A 26,652-nucleotide genomic window follows, 5' to 3' on the forward strand; every position below is an offset into this window, starting at 1 on the left:
AGTCATTTTCGCTCAAATTGGAAATTGAGCGTTTTTGGCCAAAATTGCCAAAATAAAATATCGGAAAAACGGTATTATGAGATATGGACTAATATTATTTATTTGGATATAAATAATACATATATTATTGATTCTAAATAATTAAGTGATCGATTGGCAAAAATGAGCAAAAGAAAAGTTAGAAATTGATGCGGTTTGAATCAATAACTTAAAGGACCTAAAGAGAACCTTTGCCAATCTATATATATTCATTTCATAGGAAATACCATCAGCAAAACATGAATTCCCAGCAAAGGAATAGCAGAAAATTCGTCATCTTCATCACCTCTTTTAAAGAAAACTTCAAATGGCCATGGGTGATTCGTTTTTCATCCGAATTTCGTGATTCTTGCGGCAACGGAACGAGGAGGACGATATCTACTGATCTATGGCATCAAATCAAGGTGAGGGAATTCATTTTAAATTAGGGTTTTCAGAACATTAAAGGTTGTTTTGGTTGATTTTGGTGTTAATGGTTAGAGGTTGCTTGTTTGAGTTAAAATTGATGTTTTATGCCATGAATTATTGAGTTATAAGCTAAGTTTGGTATGGTGAGTTGTGAGAGTTGATGCCTAGCTGGTTGTGTATGTTGATACATGTTGTAGGGGCTGTTTGGAAGGTGGAAGAGCCACCCTATCGCTGGTTTCACGACCAGCGAAGCTTGCGCCGTGCTAGGCGTAGCACGGCAGCGAGCAAGGCCTGAACAGGCCTGGTGTGACGCACCAGGGCTGTTCATGGCAGCCCCTCCCCTTGATGAACAGGGGAGGGCACGGTGGTAAGTATAGTGGGCTGATTCCACCCTTCGTTGGTGTTCAAATAAGTTAAGTTTTACGTCATGCACGAAGTTATGGAATTAGTAAACGAGTGTGACGTGAAAACAGATTTTGGTATGAAAATAGAATGAAAATGTTAGTGATTTAGGTTGATGAAAATTTCATGATTAGAGGCTGAATTATATGGTGTAGGATTGAGTTTTAAGGTTGTTTTAATCGACCAAAACGTTAAAGAGATAACTTAATAAATTGGACGTTTTGCAAGAATTTGCGCTGCGAAACGGCCATGTTGCGAGGGCAATATCTTGAGCTATATAGCCCCAAATTAAGTTCCGTTTATTGGTACGGAAACTTAAGGATGTCGTCTATAAATGTCTAAGTTTAAGTTTCTACTAGTTTGGCCTCGAAATGGCTCAAATAATTCAGAACATTATGTTGCGTATAGCAGCTCTGAAATTTGGACAGCCCCAAGTTATTAACTTTAGAGCCAAATTCCGAAACCTTCGGGTACTTATCTCAGTCCGAGACCTAAATGAAAGTTGTAGACGACGTTCTGAATATTAAGAATGTCAATTTTATTTAGTGGTCAGACTGTTTTAAGTAAACGGTTTCAATAGCCGAAGTTGGCTAGAAATCTAGTTTTGGATTAATTAATTATAGTTAGATTGTAATTAATTCGAGTTATTATCGAAATTGTGTAGACTTGACGAGACGACTACCAATGGAACCCGAAACTTACGGAACGCGAGATCGCTAGGTATTATCGAAGATTATGGATAGCAAGCGGTGAGTATATTTTACTCACTCTTATTATCGTATTAAAAACTATTTTATATATACTATATATTATTATTATTAAATGCATCGCCTTAGTTATTTGAGTTGAATTGTTTGATTTGGATTGTTGGTATATGATTGAATTATATTCAATTTGTTTGTTTATGGAGTGAACTACATTGTATTGGATTGACTTGTTTGATATATGAATTGTATTACTTTGCTTATGACTTGTCAATTATTTGCCAATGTGAGTTTGTATATGATCCGAAGAAACGAGCTACCTATTGGGCGTCAATAGGCCGTGTGATCACCGGTGTTTATGAAAGTCTAGATATTCGTACATAGATACGTTGATATGAGCTCATTAAATGTTGATCATATTTATAATTATGAAATGGAATATGTTTGGGTATTGGAAAGGAGGATTATAATTGTGGCAGATACGAGGTAACTCGGTCGAACTATCTCGGGACCCGTATCTGTTGGGTAACTCGGTCGAACTATCTCGGGACCCACAACTTGGGATTAAGCAGTGGCATGAGCAACTCGGTCGAACTATCTCGGGACTATGCCACATGGTAGCGGTAACTCGGTCGAACTATCTCGGGACCGTACCACTTGGATTAAGATGATTTGATTCGAATATGTTACGGATTAGGAGAGGTTAAGGAGTTTAAGATTAAGGTTTCGTTCGGATCAAATACTTGTATTTAGTGAATTGTTTGCAATTGCTGTGATTGTATATGTTGGAATTGTTTAAAAATATGATTGTATAAATATTTTAAAAATGTTTTTAAAATGCGATGCTTATTTTGATAATATGGTAAGTAAAGTATAACTCACTCAGCTTAATAGCTGATCCCCCAATAGTGTGTTTTTCAGGTACCTAGATTCTATACGTGGCTAGAAGTCCTTCTTTGATCAGAGGTTCCTTTGGGCTATGTACAGTCCCGACTTTCGTAGTTGCTGCAGTAGTGTGAGTCTGACCGGTGTCGTGGCCTAGCATATTAACATGTTTTTATGATGTCTATAGTTGTTGTCATTAAATATACGCTTTGTTGGCTACGATTATTGTATTTGTTCCACGGAGGTAGATACCCGTGAAGTGACTTTGACACTAGTAGTTTATGCCGGGCTAGTACGTACCTGATACGGAAACGATAAGCCCGAGCAAGTTGTAAGACTTTACTAGTGTATATAAATGTATCTTTGTTTTGTTAAATGCTTCCGTTTGTAAGGTCAAGGTTTATATGATGATTGCGAAAAAGTTTTAGTGAATTTCAGGCTTGCTACGGGTTTTGGAACTACAATTCCCATTCCCTAGCGCCGGTCGCGGCCTTCGATTTTGGGTCGTGACAAAGGTGGTATCAGAGCAGTTGGTCCAGTTACCACTGCCAGTCTTTGAAAAGTGTCTGTTTGACCCTAAGTACCTAGGTACTAATGCAGCGTATAGAGTCGAGCCTTATTAATTATATGTGTCTGATTGAATTTGCTTGATGTTATAGGCTGTCTATTACCGAGTGGAACGCGTGTGTGAGAGATTGCTTAAGTGTTTAAGTGAATATGGTATGCTTAGATAGTTAGTCAAGCTTTAAGTTAGATAGTGCATATCATATATTAAATTATTGGATATTGTCGAAAAGTGGTTTGGACAGTATCACATGATTAAGTATTGTTCTTGTTCAGCATATCTGAGCAAAATGGAGCTCAGCTACATGTTGTATCAGAAGAGGAGGAAGCGCCTCCTAGTTATCAAATGGATTTCATGTAGATACTGACAGACTATCGGAGATACGTCAGAATGAGTGCATATCAGATGTTCAAACTCGAGGTGGGACCATTGTCCCGGAGATGGAAATTAGTGAGGAAAGTTAGGAAGACCTATCCGAAGAGGAAGCATCAGAAGAGGTGAACCATCAGTACATTAGGGGTTTAGGACCCGACTTTGTTGAGTAATACAATAATGCACCTAAGCATTTTGGAATGTTATTCGCTAAAGCTCGTCAAATAGCCAGCGATCATGAGTGGAATGACGATTCCATTCCACCTTTCTTCTTTTGACGTGAGAGACCAACATTCCCTCTTCATAAGGGTACTGTTCCTAGTATTTGGCATAACCCCGCAATTTTGCACAGAGGTAGAGGTAGTGCTAGACGTGTTAGAGGACGCGGATGTGGCATTGTGACCCGAAAAAGGGGTGAGTCCAGTCAGACGCTTCAAGTACGAAATGCATTCTATGCTTATGTGCCAAACATGTTTATGTGATTGAAATGTTTGTATTGTTTTGTTTATTCTGTGATCGATTGATATGACATACATTGATAGAATTGTGTATTATTAGGATAATGCCTATTGAGATAGATTGAGAAACCTGCACATATAGGCTTTATCGTAAACATAGTTGCTTTACAATAATTGAAACTAAGAATGCATAAAATACATAACATACATAATATATATGGCGTGAAACGTAATTTCCTATATTACGTTTCCATTACCACAAGGATCGTAAATGATATCAAAGAAAGTATGCTGTGAAAGATTGACACGTGAGCCTAAGGGCTACGTGAGATAAGAGTACGATCGAGATGATGAACTATAGAGACGCATGAGTATTAAAAGACAAGGAACGGGATATTCATTTAGCAATGCTAGTAGAGGATAGCATTGGCTATAAAACACTTCGATAAGTGTTAATGGATAACAAAATTCCAATATCAAAATTATAATAAACCCCAATAAATTATAATGAAAAGCCATTAATGTCGCAAGGTGTGTAATCTGAAGGGACTTACGATTATTTTCAAGGAAAGAAAATTTTGTGATTTAATGGTACAATTGTGCTCAGTCATCATATGTGGCATGTCATAATCACGGTAGTAATGCATACGAGTATACATATATATATTTTCTGTATAAAATACATATTTTCAAAATGTAAATCATGCATCATACTCGTGTCAAAATTTTTAAAACGTGATTTTATCGAGCAACTCTTTAGTGATGAGAGGTGTCATCACTCTGAGCTACAATTGTACCAATGTTTTTAAATGATTTAAATGAAAAGAGTTTGAATCGAAAGAATAATTTGAAAGACTGGTGCACCAGCAATGTTTGAGATATATTTGTTTTGTAAGAAACTCAGATGTAAAGCCCTGCGACAACGATAATAAAAGATTCTTGATAAACAAGAATGAACGTGTGTGATAAAATACATCCCAATATAAGAATGAAGCCCTGATGATAATAAATATTATTGCAATTTATCGATGCGAGACGTTTAAGATATCGGTAAGGTACCTAAGATTGGTGCTTACCCAAGTGTGATACGGGGTGAAAGTACGCCATCTAAAGCGAGAAAAGAAAGGGTATAGATCCAAGGAAGATACGGACCATGGAAAAGACCATATAAGGGTAAGAACGATTAAAAATATACGCGTACAATACTTAAATACTGGATGAGAATGAATGAGAAGAGGAGTAGACCGTAATAAGGTAGGCTAACTGAAAGATGCAATACGTTGACAAATGCGAGCAGGTAGCAGGTTTACCTCTTATCGATAAACGGTATTGGAGATGTCAAAACAAGAAGTACAAGAAGATCGAAAAATACGATAAGACGAAGACAATAACTTCAACGGACGATGATAAAGAAATCAGTAGTCATATGTTTGTAAGAACCAAAACGTATCATGTACAACATGTACATTGGAATGAGACGGATAAAGTGATCGAAAAGTATTATAATAGGAATGATGAAATAACCGAGAAATATAATAGGGAAAGGAAAGGATTACATCGAACAATGGTAAAGGTATTACAAGTCAGATTTGGACGATTGAAGTGAAAAGGTCGAGAGATAAGAGTTGCGCCATGAAAGATGGACGCGGCATATGTTAAGGAATGTATAGCAAGCATTCAACTTCATGAGGTTCAACACTAGAGGACCATGAAGTATGATATTTGTATAAAAGGAAAGATTTCCTATATACCATCAGGTCTTGATAAGGATATCAGATATAAGATCGTACAAATTTAACTCTAAAGTCAATAGTTAATAAATGGTTAAGTCGGAGTATCACAGCGAAAGTGTAAAAGGAAAAAGATAAGTATATACACAATCAGATATGGGAAAGATACGAGGAACCTTAAGAAAAAAAAAATGACATCAGACTCCGATAAACTCAGAAGTCTATGTGATGTGAAACAAAGGTAGAGACTATTAAGAATAGTACAACCTAACGATCGAAAGGAAACCGATAGAATTATTATGGAATAATAATTCATCGTGAATATCAAAGAACGCAAACAACTAAAGGACAAGGAAAGACGTTATTTTGGAATAACAAGTGCATGGTAGTCATAACATATTGAGAAATAAATCGAGATTAAGAAGGAAAAGTAAAGGAACGGCGTTAATCGAGTATAACATAATAAATTACGCATTGTTTGGTTCAGACAAACATGGTAACCCGAATATCAAGGGATAAGGTTCGAAATAAGGTAAAGGATCAACCTTATACTTAATAAAAAAAAGTATAAGTACATGTTAAGTATAAACGTTAAAGGAATCTTTGAAATGAGATAAAGTTGGAATTTGTGATAACAAGGCGCAGTTCCATAATCAGCCTATGAGGCTATGATTCGGGCTAAGTTTGGACCCCGAGATCCGATTATTTTTAATCGGAGTGAAAGAATATAAATAGATGGTGTTGCATGGAGTAAATTTGGAGAGCTTAATCATGGAATCATTTGATTGGATTGATTGTTTTTCAAGCACAAAAGTGAGCGAAAAACATAAGTTAATCGAAGGGTAAAAATGTGGCTAGAAGCCAACTTCGAGGATGATTTCGAAGGTCAAAGAGATGTCGGAATGAATTCGACTCTTCACAAAAGTTGTAAAGGAGGTATTAAAATATAAGAATACTGAATTTAATTCAGAGTTAAACGTTTTTAAACGCTTGATTCATCGACTTGAGCAACGGCCTATAAGACCTGCAAGTGTAGTCTCAAAACTACCTTAAGGAGGCGATTTCAGCGCAAGTTTTCGACATCATCGAGAATTATTTTTGACTCGATGTTCAAATAAAAGTTGGAGATAACGTTGCGTACTATAAGTTTATTAATTTTGTTTGACAAACGAGCTACTCGATATAAGTGATTTTAAAGGTCAAAGTTGACCAGAAGAGCAATTTTGGATAAGTTTAAAATAACTTAAAATATTAAGTTATTCAATTAAATTATTCTAAATTAATCAAATTAAGATTTTGATTAATAATAAAAGGTATTTAAAGGACGTTTTAAGATAGTATCAAATATGATACGCTACAAATACGACTCGCAAGGAATTGCGAAGAAAACGACAAATAAATGTTGAAGAATATCAACGCTAAGAAATGAGAAGATGCGAAGAATTGCCCAACGAGAAAATGGAGATTCAAAGTACATTAAAAAGGATCCGATTATGGTGAAAAGACGTATAAGAAACAGCTACAAAAGGACGCGAAAGATGTGCGATAATTGAAGTGACAAGTTCACACGCCATCGTGATGATGAAATACACGATGTAAGGAAATGGTAAGTTCTTTACCAGAAAAAAAAATATAGGAAAATTCGAGGACGAATTTTTATAAGGGGGGAAGAATGTAATACCCCGTATGTCTGGCGTTGCCAAAGTAGGCCACGTGTCCGATTTGAAATAATAAAGCGACTAGAAAAGAAATTATCGGAAGGATTTAATAAGGAAATATTTAAAGAAGAAATTTTAATAATTATAATGCCTAAAATAGTTTGACGGGACTAAAGAAAATCGTAAGAAAAGTTGGAATTTAAAATAAGTTAAAGTCCCTAAGAAATTGGAAAATAGAATTTTATTGCCCAAAAAAATATAATTTAAATAAATTATTGACGGGAATTGGTATTTAAGATAATAATATCGATTATTTGGATATCGATATTTATCAAATGAAAATAAAGACGAAAAAGTGATGGAAATAGTCATTTTCGCTCAAATTGGAAATTGAGCGTTTTTGGCCAAAATTGCCAAAATAAAATATTGGAAAAACGGTATTATGAGATATGGACTAATATTATTTATTTGGATATAAATAATACATATATTATTGATTCTAAATAATTAAGTGATCGATTGGCAAAAATGAGCAAAAGAAAAGTTAGAAATTGATGCGGTTTGAATCAATAACTTAAAGGACCTAAAGAGAACCTTTGCCAATCTATATATATTCATTTCATAGGAAATACCATCAGCAAAACATGAATTCCCAGCAAAGGAATAGCAGAAAATTCGTCATCTTCATCACCTCTTCTAAAGAAAACTTCAAATGGCCATGGGTGATTCGTTTTTCATCCGAATTTCGTGATTCTTGCGGCAACGGAACGAGGAGGACGATATATACTGATCTATGGCATCAAATCAAGATGAGGGAATTCATTTTAAATTAGGGTTTTCAGAACATTAAAGGTTGTTTTGGTTGATTTTGGTGTTAATGGTTAGAGGTTGATTGTTTGAGTTAAAATTGATGTTTTATGCCATGAATTATTGAGTTATAAGCTAAGTTTGGTATGGTGAGTTGTGAGAGTTGATGCCTAGCTGGTTGTGTATGTTGATACATGTTGTAGGGGCTGTTTGGAAGGTGGAAGAGCCACCCTATCGCTGGTTTCACAACCAGCGAAGCTTGTGCCGTGCTAGGCGTAGCACGGCAGCGAGCAAGGCCTGAACAGGCCTGGTGTGACGCACCAGGGCTGTTCATGGCAGCCCCTCCCCTTGATGAACAGGGGAGGGCACGGTGGTAAGTATAGTGGGCTGATTCCACCCTTCGTTGGTGTTCAAATAAGTTAAGTTTTACGTCATGCACGAAGTTATGGAATTAGTAAACGAGTGTGACGTGAAAACAGATTTTGGTATGAAAATAGAATGAAAATGTTAGTGATTTAGGTTGATGAAAATTTCATGATTAGAGGCTGAATTATATGGTGTAGGATTGAGTTTTAAGGTTGTTTTAATCGACCAAAACGTTAAAGAGATAACTTAATAAATTGGACGTTTTGCAAGAATTTGCGCTGCGAAACAGCCATGTTGCGAGGGCAATATCTTGAGCTATATAGCCCCAAATTAAGTTCCGTTTATTGGTACGGAAACTTAAGGATGTCGTCTATAAATGTCTAAGTTTAAGTTTCTGCTAGTTTGGCCTCGACATGGCTCAAATAATTCAGAACATTATGTTGCGTATAGCAGCTCTGAAATTTGGACAGCCCCAAGTTATTAACTTTAGAGCCAAATTCCGAAACCTTCGGGTACTTATCTCAGTCCGAGACCTAAATGAAAGTTGTAGACGACGTTCTGAATATTAAGATTTTCAATTTTATTTAGTGGTCAGACTGTTTTAAGTAAACGGTTTCAATAGCCGAAGTTGGCTAGAAATCTAGTTTTGGATTAATTAATTATAGTTAGATTGTAATTAATTCGAGTTATTATCGAAATTGTGTAGACTTGACGAGACGACTACCAATGGAACCCGAAACTTACGGAACGCGAGATCGCTAGGTATTATCGAAGATTATGGATAGCAAGCGGTGAGTATATTTTACTCACTCTTATTATCGTATTAAAAACTATTTTATATATACTATATATTATTATTATTAAATGCATCGCCTTAGTTATTTGAGTTGAATTGTTTGATTTGGATTGTTGGTATATGATTGAATTATATTCAATTTGTTTGTTTATGGAGTGAACTACATTGTATTGGATTGACTTGTTTGATATATGAATTGTATTACTTTGCTTATGACTTGTCAATTATTTGCCAATGTGAGTTTGTATATGATCCGAAGAAACGAGCTACCTATTGGGCGTCAATAGGCCGTGTGATCACCGGTGTTTATGAAAGTCTAGATATTCGTACATAGATACGTTGATATGAGCTCATTAAATGTTGATCATATTTATAATTATGAAATGGAATATGTTTGGGTATTGGAAAGGAGGATTATAATTGTGGCAGATACGAGGTAACTCGGTCGAACTATCTCGGGACCCGTATCTGTTGGGTAACTCGGTCGAACTATCTCGGGACCCACAACTTGGGATTAAGCAGTGGCATGAGTAACTCGGTCGAACTATCTCGGGACTATGCCACATGGTAGCGGTAACTCGGTCGAACTATCTCGGGACCGTACCACTTGGATTAAGATGATTTGATTCGAATATGTTACGGATTAGGAGAGGTTAAGGAGTTTAAGATTAAGGTTTCATTCGGATCAAATACTTGTATTTAGTGAATTGTTTGCAATTGCTGTGATTGTATATGTTGGAATTGTTTAAAAATATGATTGTATAAATATTTTAAAAATGTTTTTAAAATGCGATGCTTATTTTGATAATATGGTAAGTAAAGTATAACTCACTCAGCTTAATAGCTGACCCCCCAATAGTGTGTTTTTCAGGTACCTAGATTCTATACGTGGCTAGAAGTCCTTCTTTGACCAGAGGTTCCTTTGGGCTATGTACAGTCCCGACTTTCGTAGTTGCTGCAGTAGTGTGAGTCTGACCGGTGTCGTGGCCTAGCATATTAACATGTTTTTATGATGTCTATAGTTGTTGTCATTAAATATACGCTTTGTTGGCTATGATTATTGTATTTGTTCCACGGAGGTAGATACCCGTGAAGTGACTTTGACACTAGTAGTTTATGCCGGGCTAGTACGTACCTGATACGGAAACGATAAGCCCGAGCAAGTTGTAAGACTTTACTAGTGTATATAAATGTATCTTTGTTTTGTTAAATGCTTTCGTTTGTAAGGTCAAGGTTTATATGATAATTGCGAAAAAGTTTTAGTGAATTTCAGGCTTGCTACGGGTTTTGGAACTACAATTCCCATTCCCTAGCGTCGGTCGCGGCCTTCGATTTTGGGTCGTGACATTCCTCTTCTTCATTTTCATCACCCCCCTGAAACGATGAAGAAGCAGCAGACGGATCCATGGGAGATGTGTGCAACTCAGACGAAACTGGAGGAACGGCGGGCGGAATAGTTGAAACGACGCCGAAACCAGAAGAGGGCGTAATCATTGACCGGCTACCAGGAGAAGGAGGAACCCTTGGCGGCGGCAGAGGAAAGGACTGAGCGACATACACAGAAGGACAAATGTCTGGTTTCTTCTTGGGAGGAAGATCATTTTCACTACTCCACAAACACTTCTGAGAAACTGTGACAGGATTGGTAGTCACAAACAAACTCCCATCACGCCATATCAAAGCGAAAGTGAGAAACAACACAAACTGGCACATAGAAAAATAATGGCAAAAGCAAATAAGAACGCACCAACAACGGGAGAAGCGCCCGGCAAAGAAGCAAGAATAGCGGGCACAACAGGAAGAGGAGCAGGGGGAACACATCCTCACCAAAGTAGGCCAGAGATATAACTCTGCCAATAACCAAAGTAGGCCAGATAATAATCCGCCAAATATATATTACCGGTGCACACAATCTCGATATTGTCCATCGAGTAGCTCGTTCCAATCCAGATTTCATAATGAGTTAAAAAAATCTTTCAAAGTTGCATTTAGGATATTCAAAATAATATACTTTACTTAATAAAGCGGTAAACGATTACATAAACTCACTGCTTGTTAAACCACACAAAACTCCTTGCAAGCACCTAACCCTGATTTTACTCGGAAACACGAGCATCTGACGAGTCTAAGAAAAATATAAATTAGAGCTAAAATTAATCCTAACTCTAAGGAGTACTAGACACCACATTGGACTAGCACGGTACTTTCCAAAGCGCAATTCACAGTAAGAATAACCACAACACGATCATGCACTAGAGTAAAACAATCGAGTCAAGCATTATTGAGTTTCTGCTTAGAAAATTTAATCCGGAAATCATTTCAATAATTTAAATAAAAACGTAAACTAAGTTCACAATCCCAAAGTAGCGAGTTAGGCAAGTTACCACGATACAAGGCATCTTCTCACAAATTGGGCAATCCAAGTCTAACCGAACCAAAAACCAACCAAAGTAAAATCGAAATTTAATATTTGAAACATTCTTTGATAAACCATAAAAACCATTTTAAAAATAAGGAAACTCATATCTAATTCATCACAGAACATCGAACCCCTAAATAAAGTGTTTTAGCATAAAACTATATAATTCTCTAACTAAGCCGACACGTACCAACACAAACATATATCAAGTTTCAAATTCACATTGCTACTATATGATTATTGAAATTGATTTGGACTAAATAGTTAAATTGTAAACTTTAGAAATTAAATCATAATTTTATCACTTTATAAGAATAAAAAAATGAAAAATAAAATTATTAAACCTGCTGCATAAGAAAAATGATGTGCACACTTTTCACAATTTGGGTACAGGTTATATATATGCACAATTAAAAAGAAAAGAAAAGCTAACTCAATTAATTAACTAAAATTCAAACCAAATAGTAAGTAAATAAAAGAATCATAGCAGGTTGTACCATATAAAAATATCAACATATAAATGATTACCCATAAAATCAAAAATGTGATGACACTCAATTACAAATCTGACAAACGTTAATTACCCAACAAAATATAGCTCTCAAAATAATTAGTGAAAATGATCATACCTCTTGAGAAAGAATCGATTTGATTAACATGGCCAAACTCTTGTGTTTCTATTTTTTTTCGGTGTTTGTAATAACCCGGAAATTTAAGGAATAAAATATAGCCACGTGTCTAATATTTTATTAGACGGGAGTAGGTAAATTAAATTTAAAGATAAATTTAATTTACAAGTGTCCCTAAATTTATAATATGGCTATAGGATTGCAAATTTAAATTTTTAGAATTTAAATTTGATTAACCATATAGTTAACGGTGATAATATGGATTTATGAATTGGGTGCAGAATAATTCATAAGTCCCTAGCGAATATTTTTGGTGCCAATATTCGCGAAATATTTTAAAAAGGTTATCGTGAAAATTTGATAAAGTTTGGAAGCAGAAATTTTATCAAGCGCAGTCAATGCGGGCTTAATAAATCAAAAATGATTTATTAAGAATAAAATATATGTCGGATGGGAATAAAAATTATATTTTTATTCTTGTTATATTTTATTAGATTTTTGGTAAAATTTTCACGAAATTTGAAAATCGTTTCCGTTTGAACTACGGACGACTAATTAAGAAGCTAGTATTAAAGTGGACATTTAGCCAATTGAGTATATATTTGCATCATTTGATGCAAATGAAGGCCAAACCTTCATTTTCTTTCATCTGAAAGAAATAAAGAGCTGCTTGCTCTCTCTGTGCGAAGCCGAACCTAGGGTTTCCGGCCGTTCGATCCGTTTCTCGTTTCTAACTCCATTTCTTCAACGATTACTCAAGTAATCGAGGTAGTATACCCGTATTAAATGTTTATTTTGATATATATCGAATATATATTCGTTTATAAACGGTTACCGTATCGAATCGAACGTAAACGTATTAGTTTTACGTTTCGAACGTGAATATGGATAGATTGGAATGTGTATACGTGTTAGGGGCGGAAAAATGGAGTTAAAGCACGTCGGAAAGCCCGAGAAATCAACTTTCTCGGGGCTGTGCACTCGGGTGCACGAACGTGCACCATTTGGTGCACGAACGTGCACCATGAGAGGGTGCACGAACGTGCACCATGAGAGGGTGCACGAACGTGCACCCAAGGTGCACGAACGTGCACCATCTGGGGTGCACGAACGTGCACCATGCCGAGATGTCGATAAGGGGGGACTTTTCGGGGCTTTTTGCCCTAAGAACTTGACATAGTTTTGTTGATCCGAAAACGTTTAAAACAATAACTTCTTTTGGAAGAAAGTGAAATGAGTTCCAAAACTAAACCTAAAGACTTTTAAAAGGAAATTTTAAAAGTAAAGTTAAACGTTTATAATGGACTTTAAAAGAGTTAAACGTTTAAACGGTTTTAAAGATTTAGCAATCGGTTTTGCTAAATACTTAGTATATGACCGAGAATTGTTTTGACAATTAGGTCGATACTATAAATGGTTTTCTTAGGGTATTGTGATACCTAAAATAACTTCTAAAGTGAAGTTAGAACGTTTTCTCAAAACGAGAATTTATAATATGGTTTTAAAAACAGACCATAAGTGTTACGTGTTAAATGATTATATGTTTGACCTAGATCTGGGTTTAAGGACCTAAAAATTTTATAGGAAACATATATTGATGTGTTTTATCCTGTTTGCTTTGTGTGTTTAGTCCGACCAGCTAGTGAGCAGTCTGACCACAACCACAGGATTAAGTTCCAGACCTAGCGGTGTTTGTGAGTTCATTTGTTTACTTTTGAATATTAGTATTCAATTGTTTTAACTCCATAAATCGCACTAAGTATGAAACTTAGCCAAGGAAGATCCACTGAAACGAGCTATCTATTGGGCAACAATAGGACTGTGTGATCACCGGTGAATGAACTAGATGAGAGGTAAATATTATAAGCATACATATTGAGATTAGGTTTTAAGCCAGTTGCTTGTAAAGCGGCTTAAACCTATCGGGTAGTCCTGAGGTGGCAGTGATTTAGTTCCGGCCCAGCAACCCTATACAGAGTTAAGAGGGCTGTGATACATAAGTATACAGCTCATCCTGTATTAAACAAGAGTTGTGCATATGCATTATATATATGATAGCATTATAACGTAATTAGGATTAGGGTTTCATATGGATCGAGGACTGGTAATATTTTTATATACCGATATTTTGTCTATACGCGATTTTGGTATTTAACTGTAAACCTATCTACTCACTCAGAAATATTTATATTTCTGACTCCGTTGTTGTTTATCATTTTCAGGTACCTAGCTACCGGGTCTGGTCGAGCTTCCACCCTTTTCTATCAGGAAAGCTTATTCTGTTGTTATGTAAATAACACTTTAAACTCTTAGATGCTGCAATAGTGTATATAGGTTTGATATGCCTGTGGCCACGTCATGGTTCCTTTGTCTATATACTCTGATAGGAACCTGACTTTGTCTAGCTCTAATAAGTGGCTACTTAATAGGCATATGGTGTTTTATGGTGTCCCCTACGGGTGGGTCTAGCTTCGTGTCTTTGGTCTGCAAAGACACTGTGTGTAGTTTAGCTGGCCTTACGTTTGTGTGCCTGCTGTGCATGTTTTTAAATATGTTTGATATAACGCTTTGAAAAGGAAAGTGTTTGATATATTTTATTAAACATATTGTTCGGGTGCACGGTTTGAAACAGGGCTGCCTGCGAGGCAAGGCACGTGAGCTAAGTCCCTGTACCACCGCACCGGTTTTCAGAAATGCGCGTGGGTCAGAATAACTAGGGTTATTCAACCAGCATTTCTGAAAACGCGATTTCGCTTATATGAATATTTTCAGAATGTGTTTTCCACGTTAAACGGAAAAATATTTTAACGGTGTTTTCTGAAAACGGGTCGTACGCGAGATACAATCTAGATTTGTATTTAGGAGGCGAAAAATTTATAGAGGTTTTAGGCTTGCTACGGGTTTCGGAACAACTATTCCCATTCCCTAGCGCCGGTCTCGGCTCGAGTTTCGAGGCGAAAATCGGGTCGTGACAGTGTTGATATTTGTATCTACATAAAGATTTGTTAAAAGTCCTTTTTATACACCTAGCTAGATTATGGTTTTATTTTTAAAGTTAATTTTTTTTTATACCCTTTTATTTTATTTTATTATTATATTTATTTTTATAGTTAACTACTAGTCAGACCCTTTTAGTTTATTAAATTATTATAATTATTTTTAAAGTTAATTTATAGCCATACCCTTTTATTTTATTTTATTATTATAAATATTATTAGTATGGACGTTGCATGCCCGCGACAGAAGCAACAATTCACACGTTGAAAAAAAAATCCCAAGACTTTAAAAGTGCAAAACTAGCCACACGACAACTGAAATTCACCGGAACTAACCCGAAAGGTACGGGGATTACAGTGCGGCACAAATAACCTTAAAATGAGTGTACGCCTTCCATATATAATGAGGTATTTCTGTAAATATGCTTGTTAAAAGGATAGCGAGTAATATTGAAAAGATTGATGAAAACAAATATTAATAACTTTCAAAATCAAGTATTTTGAAAATAATCTCTAGTTTTAAGGATATTATTTTAATTATGATATTAAATTACAATTAAATTTAGTACTCGGGAGGGCTCGCAGGTCTGAAGAGTCTTCCTGATTGCCTTTGCCAGAGAGCAGCGGGGCGAGTAATTTTAATGGCTGCATCCACAAGGGGTTAGTATGTGGCATTTCTATAATGCTGGATGCATGAGGTGCAGATGCATGAAATGTAGGGTTAGAACAATTTGATATCACAGAGACACGTTATTCCTTCCAACCTTATTTCTCCCACACACGTGTTCCAAGCGAGATTTATTCCTAGGTATTTTGGTCTGGACCCTCGCATCGCAATATAAGAGTTGGCGTTCCTGCAAAGCTCTCTTCTAGCAGTTCTAAGGCAAATAGACGACACTTGTCGATGTAATGACTGTAAATCCCTTTCTGGAAGAAGTTGAAAACATGTACAGTGGACGTGAAAGTCCGTTTTTGAAATCTGGAATTTGATTTAGCCTTGCGGCTGTATCTAGCGAAAAGTGTTTCTACTAGACTGGTTATTGGAGGTGTGATCAAGCAAAGGAATTTCACTTGATCAGATTTTTACTTTTAGGTCTGGCCCAACAAGAAGTTTTGGCAAGACCTAAGACTAAGATTGAAATAGTATTTTTTGAAACATTGGATTTAGAATCATTACATTGACAGAATGCCTCAAATACAAACATTATATTGGGTATTTACCTAGAGGGTAGTGTCTAAGCTGAAAAGCATGTGGGCTGAGTCATTGGATTTTGGTAGTAATCGGTTTAAGACTCCCATATACAGATATACCTTTGATAGGTCTTTTCAATCACAAGTACAAGCGACCAAGGTACTGGGCTGTGAGTGATACTATTCCGCATAAGACGTTTTGGTCGCTGGATTGCAACGCCAGAGCGTGATATCGGCTATGAGTATCAGGGCTGAATAGGGACTCCTAGAGAATAGGTGAGAAGAGACATTTCTAATACAATTCAACAGGTGCGAATATGTCTGGAAAATAAAGCTAGTGATTGATAAGGCGCAAGCCGTGCGGTTTAGGTCCATGGTAACCGTTTTTGAAAACAATTCTGAAAATGTTTTTAAGATTTATGTTTTAAAAACAGTTGTTTTAATACCCAGTGGATTCGCCACTGTGAGCGGAGCGGGGTTCAGGGGTCGCTCCCCTAAGGCTTATGGCTGACTTCTCGATTCGAAAATGGTTCAAAAAATGGAGTCGCCACCTAGTTTAACTAGGAAATGCCTTTAAACCGACTAGATAGCCTTACTCGCCTCTGATAAGACTGTCGTGCATCAGACCAAAGACTAGTGTCCGTTGACCTCCCCGAGACTCTTGTGCTTGGCTTATCTATTACCGACTTTATTTACTAGACATATTCATTTTATATCCGATCTAAACAGTATATACAATTCACAGGATATGAAAGCTGTAAATAAACATGTATGAAAGCAGTAAACACGTTTGACGCGCATGTGACCTAATCTGGACTGGCATTTGAGGCAACTAGCAGGTACTCCTAAACATTCATCTAACCTTAGAGGTTTCTAGCAAATACCATAAGTGTGGCTAGTTTGGATTGATTACATGCACAAAGCCTAAAACCGGATGTACAAGTGTGATTGATTGATTTTATTAGGTGAGTCTTGAAAAACCTATACAACAGTTACTACATTTTCGTATTAGTCATACGATTATTAAGTGGGCTGGAATTGCATTAATGGGCCAATTTTAGGCGATTAGTCCTTTAACCGATTTATTATTGGATTTGGAATGCTTTTGGAAAGCTGTGAACATTGTAGGCATGCTTAGGGGCAGTTGGATATGCATACAAGGCTAGAGATACTTTTCAACCCCGTTGACTTTGAGTGCATGGCACTCGCGGGGTTTTGACCATCGGTCTGGTCGGAATAGCTTTTGGGCAGACTACGAGATTTGTGCATCTCATCGATCCGGTTCTACTGGTTTGTTACGGAGTCGATTCTAAGTTTGGGTTAGCCCGGAATCGGCTCTGGAAGTTTCTGGTTTGCTGGGCCTCGGGCTCGTGGGCCCGGTTTATACACTACGTTACATATTTGGACTTATGAATCCGTTTTACATCAGGTCTGCCCCGTTACAATATAAAATATGATTCTACACTATATTATCTACGTTTGGGTTCAAACTGGGCCTGATTTGGAGTCCAGATGAGCCAAGAAACATGTTTGGAAGTCTTGATCGAAGTTTGGAAGATTTAGGAGCGAATCTGGGAGACTGAGAAGCAAATAACACGGCGCCAGCTTAAACTGTTGGCACAGGTAGGATATAGTGGCGGCGCCGCCGGTTACAGCGGTGGCGGCGAGGCTTTTTGACAACAGGTTCCAGGATTTCGTTATGCTTCGTTCTCACTCATTTCAAGTCCATTTCTCATGCTAAAGTAGTCAAAACCGCATAAAATCAAACAAGGAATCCAAATATTGCATAATCAGAGTGTTTAAAGCTCATTTAAACCAAAATATATTATGAGCAGCCAGTACGAAAATTAAGTTTTGGTAGCAAAAGAGCTAAAATCTCCTAGAAACATGCATTCTAAGAGCTCTAGATTAACTAGATTTATGCATTTGAGTTTAAGCATGATTAATTATAGCAATTTAACAGACTACCATCAAATTTTATGGTAATTTATTGAAAGCATCGATTTAATTAACATGGCAATTTTAATGGAAAAAAGCAATTATAGGCTAAACATGCATCCTAAGCACACAATCACAGCAATTGTGGCAATTATACATGTATTCATGGCAAATCAAAAGAACAATATTGAGGGTCCTCAGAATTACCGGTCTGAGTTCTTGGCTCGTTTGCTGGCGAAGTGGATGCAGGATCCAGCTTCGAATTCGTGCGAATGTAGAGTTCTTGGAGAACTAACACGTATCCGTGTTTTTAGGATTGGACTGAATAGAATCTTTGTGTGTGTGTGTAGTGCAAAATTCGAATTTGCTATTCTAGGGCGGTGACTGAATTTTCTGTCTATTTTTCTATGGTTTGTGTTCCACCTTCAGCCATGCTGGCTTAAGGCTTTATTTATAGAGTCTCATTAGGTCTAGGGTTAGCTTATGTGTATTTACAGGTTCGTCCTAGTTAGAGTTTGGTTAGGGGTTGAAGAAGTGTTAAGTGATAAGTCTAGATGTATTTAGGATTAGGTTTTATTAATTAATTAGGATTTTAATTCTAATTTTCGGATTTTCACTTGCTAACTAAGTAAAAAGTCTATTTTGGTAAATAAAAGTGACAAAAAGGCTACTAAAGTCCTATGGGTTTGGTCATGGTCAATTCTAGTCCGTAAAACTTGCAAATTGGCCTATAAACTTCTAAGATATTGCAATTAGTCCAATTTATGGACTCACATTACGATCTTTTTGGATTTTTATGGGCTATTTACGCTAATTGCGTTTTAATCCTCCAAGATTGCAACTGTCCACAAATTGTACATTCTTCAATTCCAGCAAGCAAATCAAAAGCTCGTCATCCGGACGGATTTCTCTGAAAATCATCATCGGACGCTTCAGTTACTTATCCCTTTTTATCTGTCCAAAAAATAGGTGTCTACAACCACCGAAAAAACGTAGCAGCGAGAGACACGACGAGAAATTCAACGGAAGACGCTCGACAGTAAGATGGAAAAAAGTGATGTGCAATGAAAGTAGACGAACGGAAGAGAAAATTGAGAAAAGAAGAAGTAAGGAAAAAAAGCATAAAAGAAGAGAAGTGGAGAAAGAGAGAGAAGAAGTGCAACACAAATAACCTAAAATGAGTGCAAGCTTTCTATATATAATGAGGTAGTTTTGTAAATATGCTTGTTAAAAGGATAGCCAGGGTAATAGGGAAAAGATTGATGAAAAGAGTATAAATAAATGTCGAAATCAGGTATTTTGAAAATAATCTCTAGTTTAAGGATATTATTTTAATTTTGATATTAATTATAATTACATCTGGTACTTTTGTAAATAAATTATCGAAGGCAGTATTTTCTAACAATTTAGTATATTTATTTGCTATTAAAATAATTTTACCCAACAAAACTTTCTTAATGGGTTCATTCTCACATTATAAACTACCAAAAATTAAAAACATTTGTAACATGAATTTTTAAATTAAACAAGGTATTAGTCAATAAATGAAAATGTTTGTTCCATAAAAATTACGAATAAATTTGTATTGAAGTTACATTTAATTAATATGTAAAAAAAATGACAATTTAATTTTTAATAGGCCTAATGCACAAAAAATCACCAATCTTCGCGTGTTTTTAGTATTTAACATAATCTTTTAAATTTGGCAAAAAAGTACATGAACTTTCAAAATTTTGCAATTAAAGACACCGGCACCGTTTTGGATGTAAAATGATAATGTTTTATATTAAATCGCCGTCGTTTTGGATGTAAAATAACACTATTTTTCAAAGGAAAAGTCACTTGGTCTTAATTGCAAAAAATTGGAAAGTTCATGTTAAATATGTCAAAATTAAAAGATTATGTTAAATACTAAAAACACGCGAAAGTTGGTGATTTTTGATGCATTTAAGCCTTTTTAATAATATCGAAAATTTTAGTAGTACAAAACTTACTATAAATGAAAAGTAGAATATGAGTTATTGTGCAGTTAGAAAACTAAATAAGATTATTACTTTTACTATCTGTATTAATAGAGTTTTTCACTTTTTTATAATTTTTATCTCAAAACTCTTATCTATTTTTACTAAATAACAAATCTTATTTATTTTTAAATTCTTATCCATAATCTACGAATAAACTAGTATTTATTAATATTTAAAAATAAATAAAAATAGTGGCTACACTAAATATAGATATAATTTTTTTTATAATAATAATTTTTTTTGATGAATAATATGTATATAAAAGCCACCAAAAGGGCAAACCAAAACTCAAAACTTTCGCACAAGAAGTGACCTGCACAAGGCGGGCACACTAGAGGCTACGGCTTCAAGAGAAGGCAAACATCACGGACCAGAGAAAAAGATACAAGCGGGATTTCTAAAAAGATCTAATCCCGTATAAGCAAAATCCTTATTACAAATTTTAAAAATAAAAACAGAATGAGAGAAGCTCTTGAAGATGACAGACTCGGCAGTCTTCTCTATATTCTGAAAAACCCTTCCATTCCTGCACTTCCAAATTTCCCAAATCATAATAAACCAAAGAAGTCTCCAAAGTTTCGAATAGGGGCCCGAATGAATTATTTGAAACCATTGAATCATAAAATCCCTGAACGACGACGGATAACACCACGAAACTCCAAGTCTCTGGCAAACAATAGACCAAATATTTCTAGCAAAAATGCAGTGGATAAATATGTGGTCCTGCGTTTCTAACTCATCACATAATGAACAAAGCGAATTATCCACAGCAATAATCGAATGGAAAGCTAGAAAAGATAACGAAGACACTCTATTATGAACTACTAACCATGAGAAAAACTTAACTCGAGGGGGAGCTAGAGAATTCCACACTTGAAGGAAAATGCAATTGGGATTATCGGATCTACTAGAATCGGTCTCCAGCAACACATTCATTGAAGAACAATTTCTTGTACCATTTGTGTCCAAAATAGAATTATGAACAGTACCATGCATAATAGCAGCTAACCCATCAGCGGTAGTTTCAGACCCGTCTATCGCATCATTTCGTCTCCATTGCAGGTCTGAGGAACCGTTTCTGCTTCTAACATCTGCTGTAGTCGGACCTCTCCTAACACCGAAGGAACCAGCACTAGTAGCAGCTTCCACGTCCTCCATAACTGAGGTCTGAACATGCTGCTGACCACCCGAAGTCGACGCTTGCCGAGGCTGAACTCCAGAAGTTGAATCTCTCCAAGGCTGCACTTCAAAATCTAAATCATTAGCTGCACTCACAGCTAAAAGCTGCTGACCAGAAATAAAGGTAGAAGAATAAATCCTTCCAGAAGCCGAACCCGCTGCTATCAATTTACAAAAGGAAGCGGGGGAATAAACACCAGATTTATCCTTACAAATAACAACATCTTGTCTATCCAAAATAGGAATTATAACATTAAAAGCCGCTTGTAATTCTGTCAGCAACAACAATTCGTCCCCTCTCAGTCTCCGTCTCCATCGCCATCCCACATTCCAAACATCACTAATTGAACCCCGTTTCTGATTAGATAAATTAAAAAGACTTGGGAATAGATCCGCTGCCATACCGCCCCCTATCCAATTATCACACCAAACAGAGATAGAAGCACCCGTGCCCACAGAGTATTTCATGTTTCCCACAAAAGTATTCCAAACAGATTTGTCTTGACAACACGACCGTTTAATACCCTTCCAAACAAAGGACATTTTACTAACCTCGCCATTTAACAGAGAATCCCAATCGACCACCTTAGAACAGTTCGAGACCACTTTAACCCACAGAGAAGTATCAGATGATGTTTTAAGTTTCCAAATCCACTTAAATAACAAACTTTGATTTCTAACCTGCAACTTACTGATACCCAAACCGCCATTTCTAAACTCTTGGCAGATCACCGTCCAAGAAACTTTACTGAGGACACGCGAGGTAACATCTCCTTTCCATAGAAAACGAGTCATATAAGACTCAAGAAGAGTCTGAACAGATCTCGACATACTGAAAATTGACATGTAGTAGACTGGAACGCTGAACAGGACAGATTTAATCAGGATTAATCGACCTGCAGGAGATAGAAGCGATCCTTTCCATAATGCCAATTTCGATTTAAAACGTTCCACCATGTAATCCCAAGAACTTGCAGAGAGCCGTCTATTCGAAAGAGGGAGACCCAAGTATTTTAGAGGAAAAGATTCAATTTTACAGCCCACAACTTGTGCAGCTGACAAAAGATCAATTTCACTTACATTAATTCCCATAATGGAGCTCTTATGGAAATTAATTGTAAGACCCGAGATCAACTCGAAGCAACGAAGAATACGAATCGTATTTTGAAGCTGGACTACGTCATAAGGGATGTATAAAATGGTGTCGTCAGCAAACTGAAGTAAAGAGATTGGAGCATGATTCTCAGAGAAGGAGAATCCTCTAGTAAAACCCATCTCCATAGAACGATCAAGCAGACCCTTAAGCCCCTCCACTGCAATCACGAAGAGGTAAGGAGAAATAGGATCTCCTTGCCTCACTCCTCTCTGCAGGCTAATAGGATCCACAGGGCTACCATTGACTAAATTTGACGAAGAAGCCGAGGAAAAGCAACAAGACATCCAATCCAACCATTTCTTAGGGAAATTCATGCATCTCATAACCGTAAGCAAATAGTCCCACTCTATACTATCAAATGCTTTTTGAAAGTCAAGTTTAAGAACGAGAAGTTTCTCCTTATTCCTTGACGCTAAGTGGACAAATTCATTAGCGATCATAGAACACTCCTGGATGCTTCTACCCTTCAAGAAAGCATGTTGATTTTCAGAAATAAGACTAGGAAGAAGCGGTGCTAATCTTCGAGAAAGCGTTTTCGAGAGCAGCTTAAAGAACCCATTAACAAGAATAATAGGCCGATAATCTTTAATATTAGAAGACCCTGCAACTTTGGGGACCAGCACCATAAATGAAGTGTTAATACCCTTTGGACGGATATTAAAGTTGTAAAAGTTTGCAAAAAATTCCACAAATGCCTCCTTCATAAACGGCCACGCTTTCTTATAGAAGAAGAAGTTAAAACCGTCAGGACCCGGAGCCTTTTTCTCTCCACAAGAACAAATGGATGCGAAAATTTCACTCTCAAGAAAATGCCGCACCAACCGATCCGCTTCGTCTGATGTCAAACGCCTGAAACTCAATGCTGAAATATCATAACGGCAACTATCTCTTTTGTTGTATAACTTTCTATAGAAATCTCTGACATGAAATCTGATGTCGTCTGGTTCAAAGAAGGTTGAATCATCCACCTGAATAGAAGAGATATGGTTATTTCTGTAGTGGATGGAAGCCATACTGTGGAAAAACTTAGTGTTTTTATCTCCTGCAACACTCCATTTAAGTCTAGATTTCTGAACCCAAATAGAATCTAATCTCTTCTCCGCTGTCCACAGTTCCTCTTTGAGTTTACACAACTCTTGTTCCTCAGCAAACGAGGTCGAGCCTGACTCCCCAGCAATCTCCTTGACCGAAATCTCTTCTGTAAGGGCTTAATTTTTTGAGATTGCTCACCAAACACGTCAGAGTTCCAACCTTTAATACGACGCCTAAACTCTTTTAATCTTTGGATGAGATTAGAAGAATTCAAACAGATCTCACCCCAGCTTGCTTTCACAAATTCCTCAAAATCATTATGATCCCACCACGCATCTATTGATCGGAAAGGTTTCGGCCCCCAATCTATTTTGTTTGCAGAACGGAAACAGATCGGGACATGATCAGATTGACCTCTAGGGAGCGCCAGTAAAGACATGTTCGGCCATGCAGAGCTAGCCGCAGCAGATATCAAACATCTATCTATCCGGGATCTAGAATGGGAGTTTTGCCAAGTGAAACTCCTCCCCTGCAGCGGTAAATCAAACAGCTTCGCATTGTTCACAAAGTCTCGAAAAGCAACCATCGAAGGAGTAAATCCCGCACCATGCAATCTGTCTTCTGGCGAAAGAGTCTCATTGAAGTCTCCGCTTATGAGAATAGTACCAGGAAAACATAAAAACGCCTGAATATCTCTCCAAAACACCATTCTCTCCGAAGCCACGTTACTAGCATAAATCAGAATGTGCCTACAAGGAACCGCGTCAAACAAAAAATCCAGAACTATACATCTATGACCTTTCGAAGTCGATACATTATTCATCATAGAATTCCAAATAAGCAAGATACCACCCGAAGCGCCAACGGAAGGAATGAAATCAAACTTGTAATCCAAATTAGGCCAAAGTTTACTAACAAGAAATTCGCCAACAACCTCCTTTTTAGACTCCAATAACCCAATAAACGAAAGATTATTAGTAGAAACCATGTTTCTAATAAAATGCTCCTTCCTATTAAAAGAAAGCCCACCTCGACAATTCCACGAAACAAAGGATAATGGCAATGACATAGTAACTGAAAAAAAACCTTGAAAAGGAAAAAAAGTTACTGTCGATCAGCTGTTTGAGCCAATTTATGCGCCAATTTCGACACCGTTGCTGATTTGGAATTTTTATCAAAAATTCCTAATTCATGTCCCATATTCCACGTCATAGTAGCTTCGTCATCTGGCAAAACTGTGCAGTCCTGAGCTAGTGACATTTTGTTCAATCGACACATATTACCAATGTCTGTATCTGAGAGTTCCCTTTCTTCTTCAAAATTTGAGTCTGAACCGTTCTCAATAGCTCCTAAAATATTGATTTTCTTCAACGGTCTGCAGGCAGATTTGGTACGAGGAGCTATTGGTGTCGTTTTTTCTGCATTAAGAAACAGATTATTCTCCCTCAAGCTGTCACAAACTTCTGTCTGGTTATCATCATACTGATCAGAATTCAAACTTCTAGTCACAACCAACTGGTCTTCAATGGTCTGGATATTACTCTGTTGTGTATTGTCAACTGCTATCTCGTCATTTACTGATGAGAAATCAGCTGAATTCTGAAGCATGCCGTTCCGGATAGCTGCCTCCCCTTGAACTTGCAGACCTGTTTCCACATCCCTCCTGTCCGGCGTAATTTCAGCTAAGAAAAGGAACGGGTCATTTCGCAGCGAACAAGTCTTGTCACACAGAAAACCTTCTTTCATCGACCCTCCAAGGAGTTGTTCATCTAATGGATCGTTGATTGCAGGATCAACAACAGAATCTGGAACCTCCGTATTGAACGAACTCAGTAAATTAATACCCCCAAAAGAGGAATGCAACCTCTCCTCTGAAATTTCCTTGGATTTCAAAGACTCCACTTCAGCTACAGAATCTTTAGAAAACAGGGAAATCACAGGTTCCTCAAACTCCACCGGTGCGCAGGTTTCAGTTGCCGAAACTGAGAAAAACTCCTCCCCGATTTTCATATTAATAGAGTGATTAATAAACTTGCAAGAAGTAGAGATTAGAACAAGGCCACAGTCCGACCTTTTCCTCTCCTCTATTAACTGATGGACGGCAACTGTTTCCCCCAACGCATCTCCCACCTCTTCGAATGTTGCTGAACTCCATAAGGAAATTGGGATTCCAGCAATAGAAATCCATACCAGACGTAGAAACGGATTATTGTGATCTTCCGCCCAGGCGAACGACTGAAAGAAGTCTGAGAGGGATGTCCTTATATTAATCATAAAATCCTCCGCTTCAAGAATGGTTGTAGACGTTAGGAGAACAAAATTCCCCCCCCATTAGAGAAACGTTTTGAACTCCAATATTCTTGTTAACCAGAAAGGATTTTGTTTTCAAAATAACTTGAATATCATTGACTCGTACTACAATAGATCGCAGCATCCATTCCATCGTTTCTGAGCCAATTAAAGTATCTGTCAAATCTAAGGTTTGAATCTGTTCCTTCCTCGTCTCCTTTAATTGTGTTTTTTTAAACCGTGAAATAATAATAAAATACACAATTATATTAGAAAAGAGAGAGTATTTTTTTCATTTTTGGTAATTAATAGTGCTAGGTATTTTGGATTTATTTTATTAAAATATTCTACTACTATTATTTTTTATTTTGAAAGTATTGAATTAGTCACGGGTCGGTGGACAGATGAAATCTGCCAAACCATATTAATTTCTTTAATTTTTGTCTTTTTTCTGTTTAATTTACATGAAGAGATCTTTATTAAAGTGCCTGTCTAGTTATTTATTTCAGTATCCATGATAAGATTTCGATCCATTTCATATATAATACAATTTTGATCAATTCCAATAAAAAGGTTTGGTACCATTTTAAAAATTGGACCCATTTCAAA

The 26,652-nt window shown here is 36.7% G+C and overlaps 1 protein-coding gene and 2 long non-coding RNA genes across 3 annotated transcripts; 2 read left to right on the forward strand and 1 right to left on the reverse strand.

Annotated features, from left to right (window-relative positions):
- Nucleotides 1–261: 261 nt before the first annotated feature.
- On the forward strand, nucleotides 262–2,814 carry LOC126673959 (uncharacterized). Its single transcript, XR_007639406.2, has 3 exons — nucleotides 262–443; nucleotides 1,514–1,598; nucleotides 2,463–2,814. It is a non-coding gene; the product is annotated as an uncharacterized LOC126673959 (long non-coding RNA).
- Nucleotides 2,815–8,996: 6,182 nt separating this feature from the next.
- Nucleotides 8,997–10,401, forward strand: LOC130015336 (uncharacterized). Its single transcript, XR_008790419.1, has 2 exons — nucleotides 8,997–9,185; nucleotides 10,050–10,401. It is a non-coding gene; the product is annotated as an uncharacterized LOC130015336 (long non-coding RNA).
- Nucleotides 10,402–23,809: 13,408 nt separating this feature from the next.
- LOC126672737 (uncharacterized) lies at nucleotides 23,810–24,823 on the reverse strand. The gene has a single exon (XM_050366692.1). The coding sequence runs from the start codon at nucleotides 24,821–24,823 to the stop codon at nucleotides 23,810–23,812; it is 1,014 nt and encodes a 337-aa protein (XP_050222649.1).
- Between the last annotated feature and the right edge of the window lie 1,829 nt (nucleotides 24,824–26,652).

Source organism: Mercurialis annua, linkage group LG3, assembly GCF_937616625.2.
Source record: "Mercurialis annua linkage group LG3, ddMerAnnu1.2, whole genome shotgun sequence".
Lineage (NCBI taxonomy): Eukaryota > Viridiplantae > Streptophyta > Magnoliopsida > Malpighiales > Euphorbiaceae > Mercurialis > Mercurialis annua.

What these genes read in the sequence shown, in the direction of transcription:
- LOC126672737 (XM_050366692.1), bottom strand. Translation starts at nt 24,823, where the DNA reads ATGTCATTGCCATTATCCTTTGTTTCGTGGAATTGTCGAGGTGGGCTT.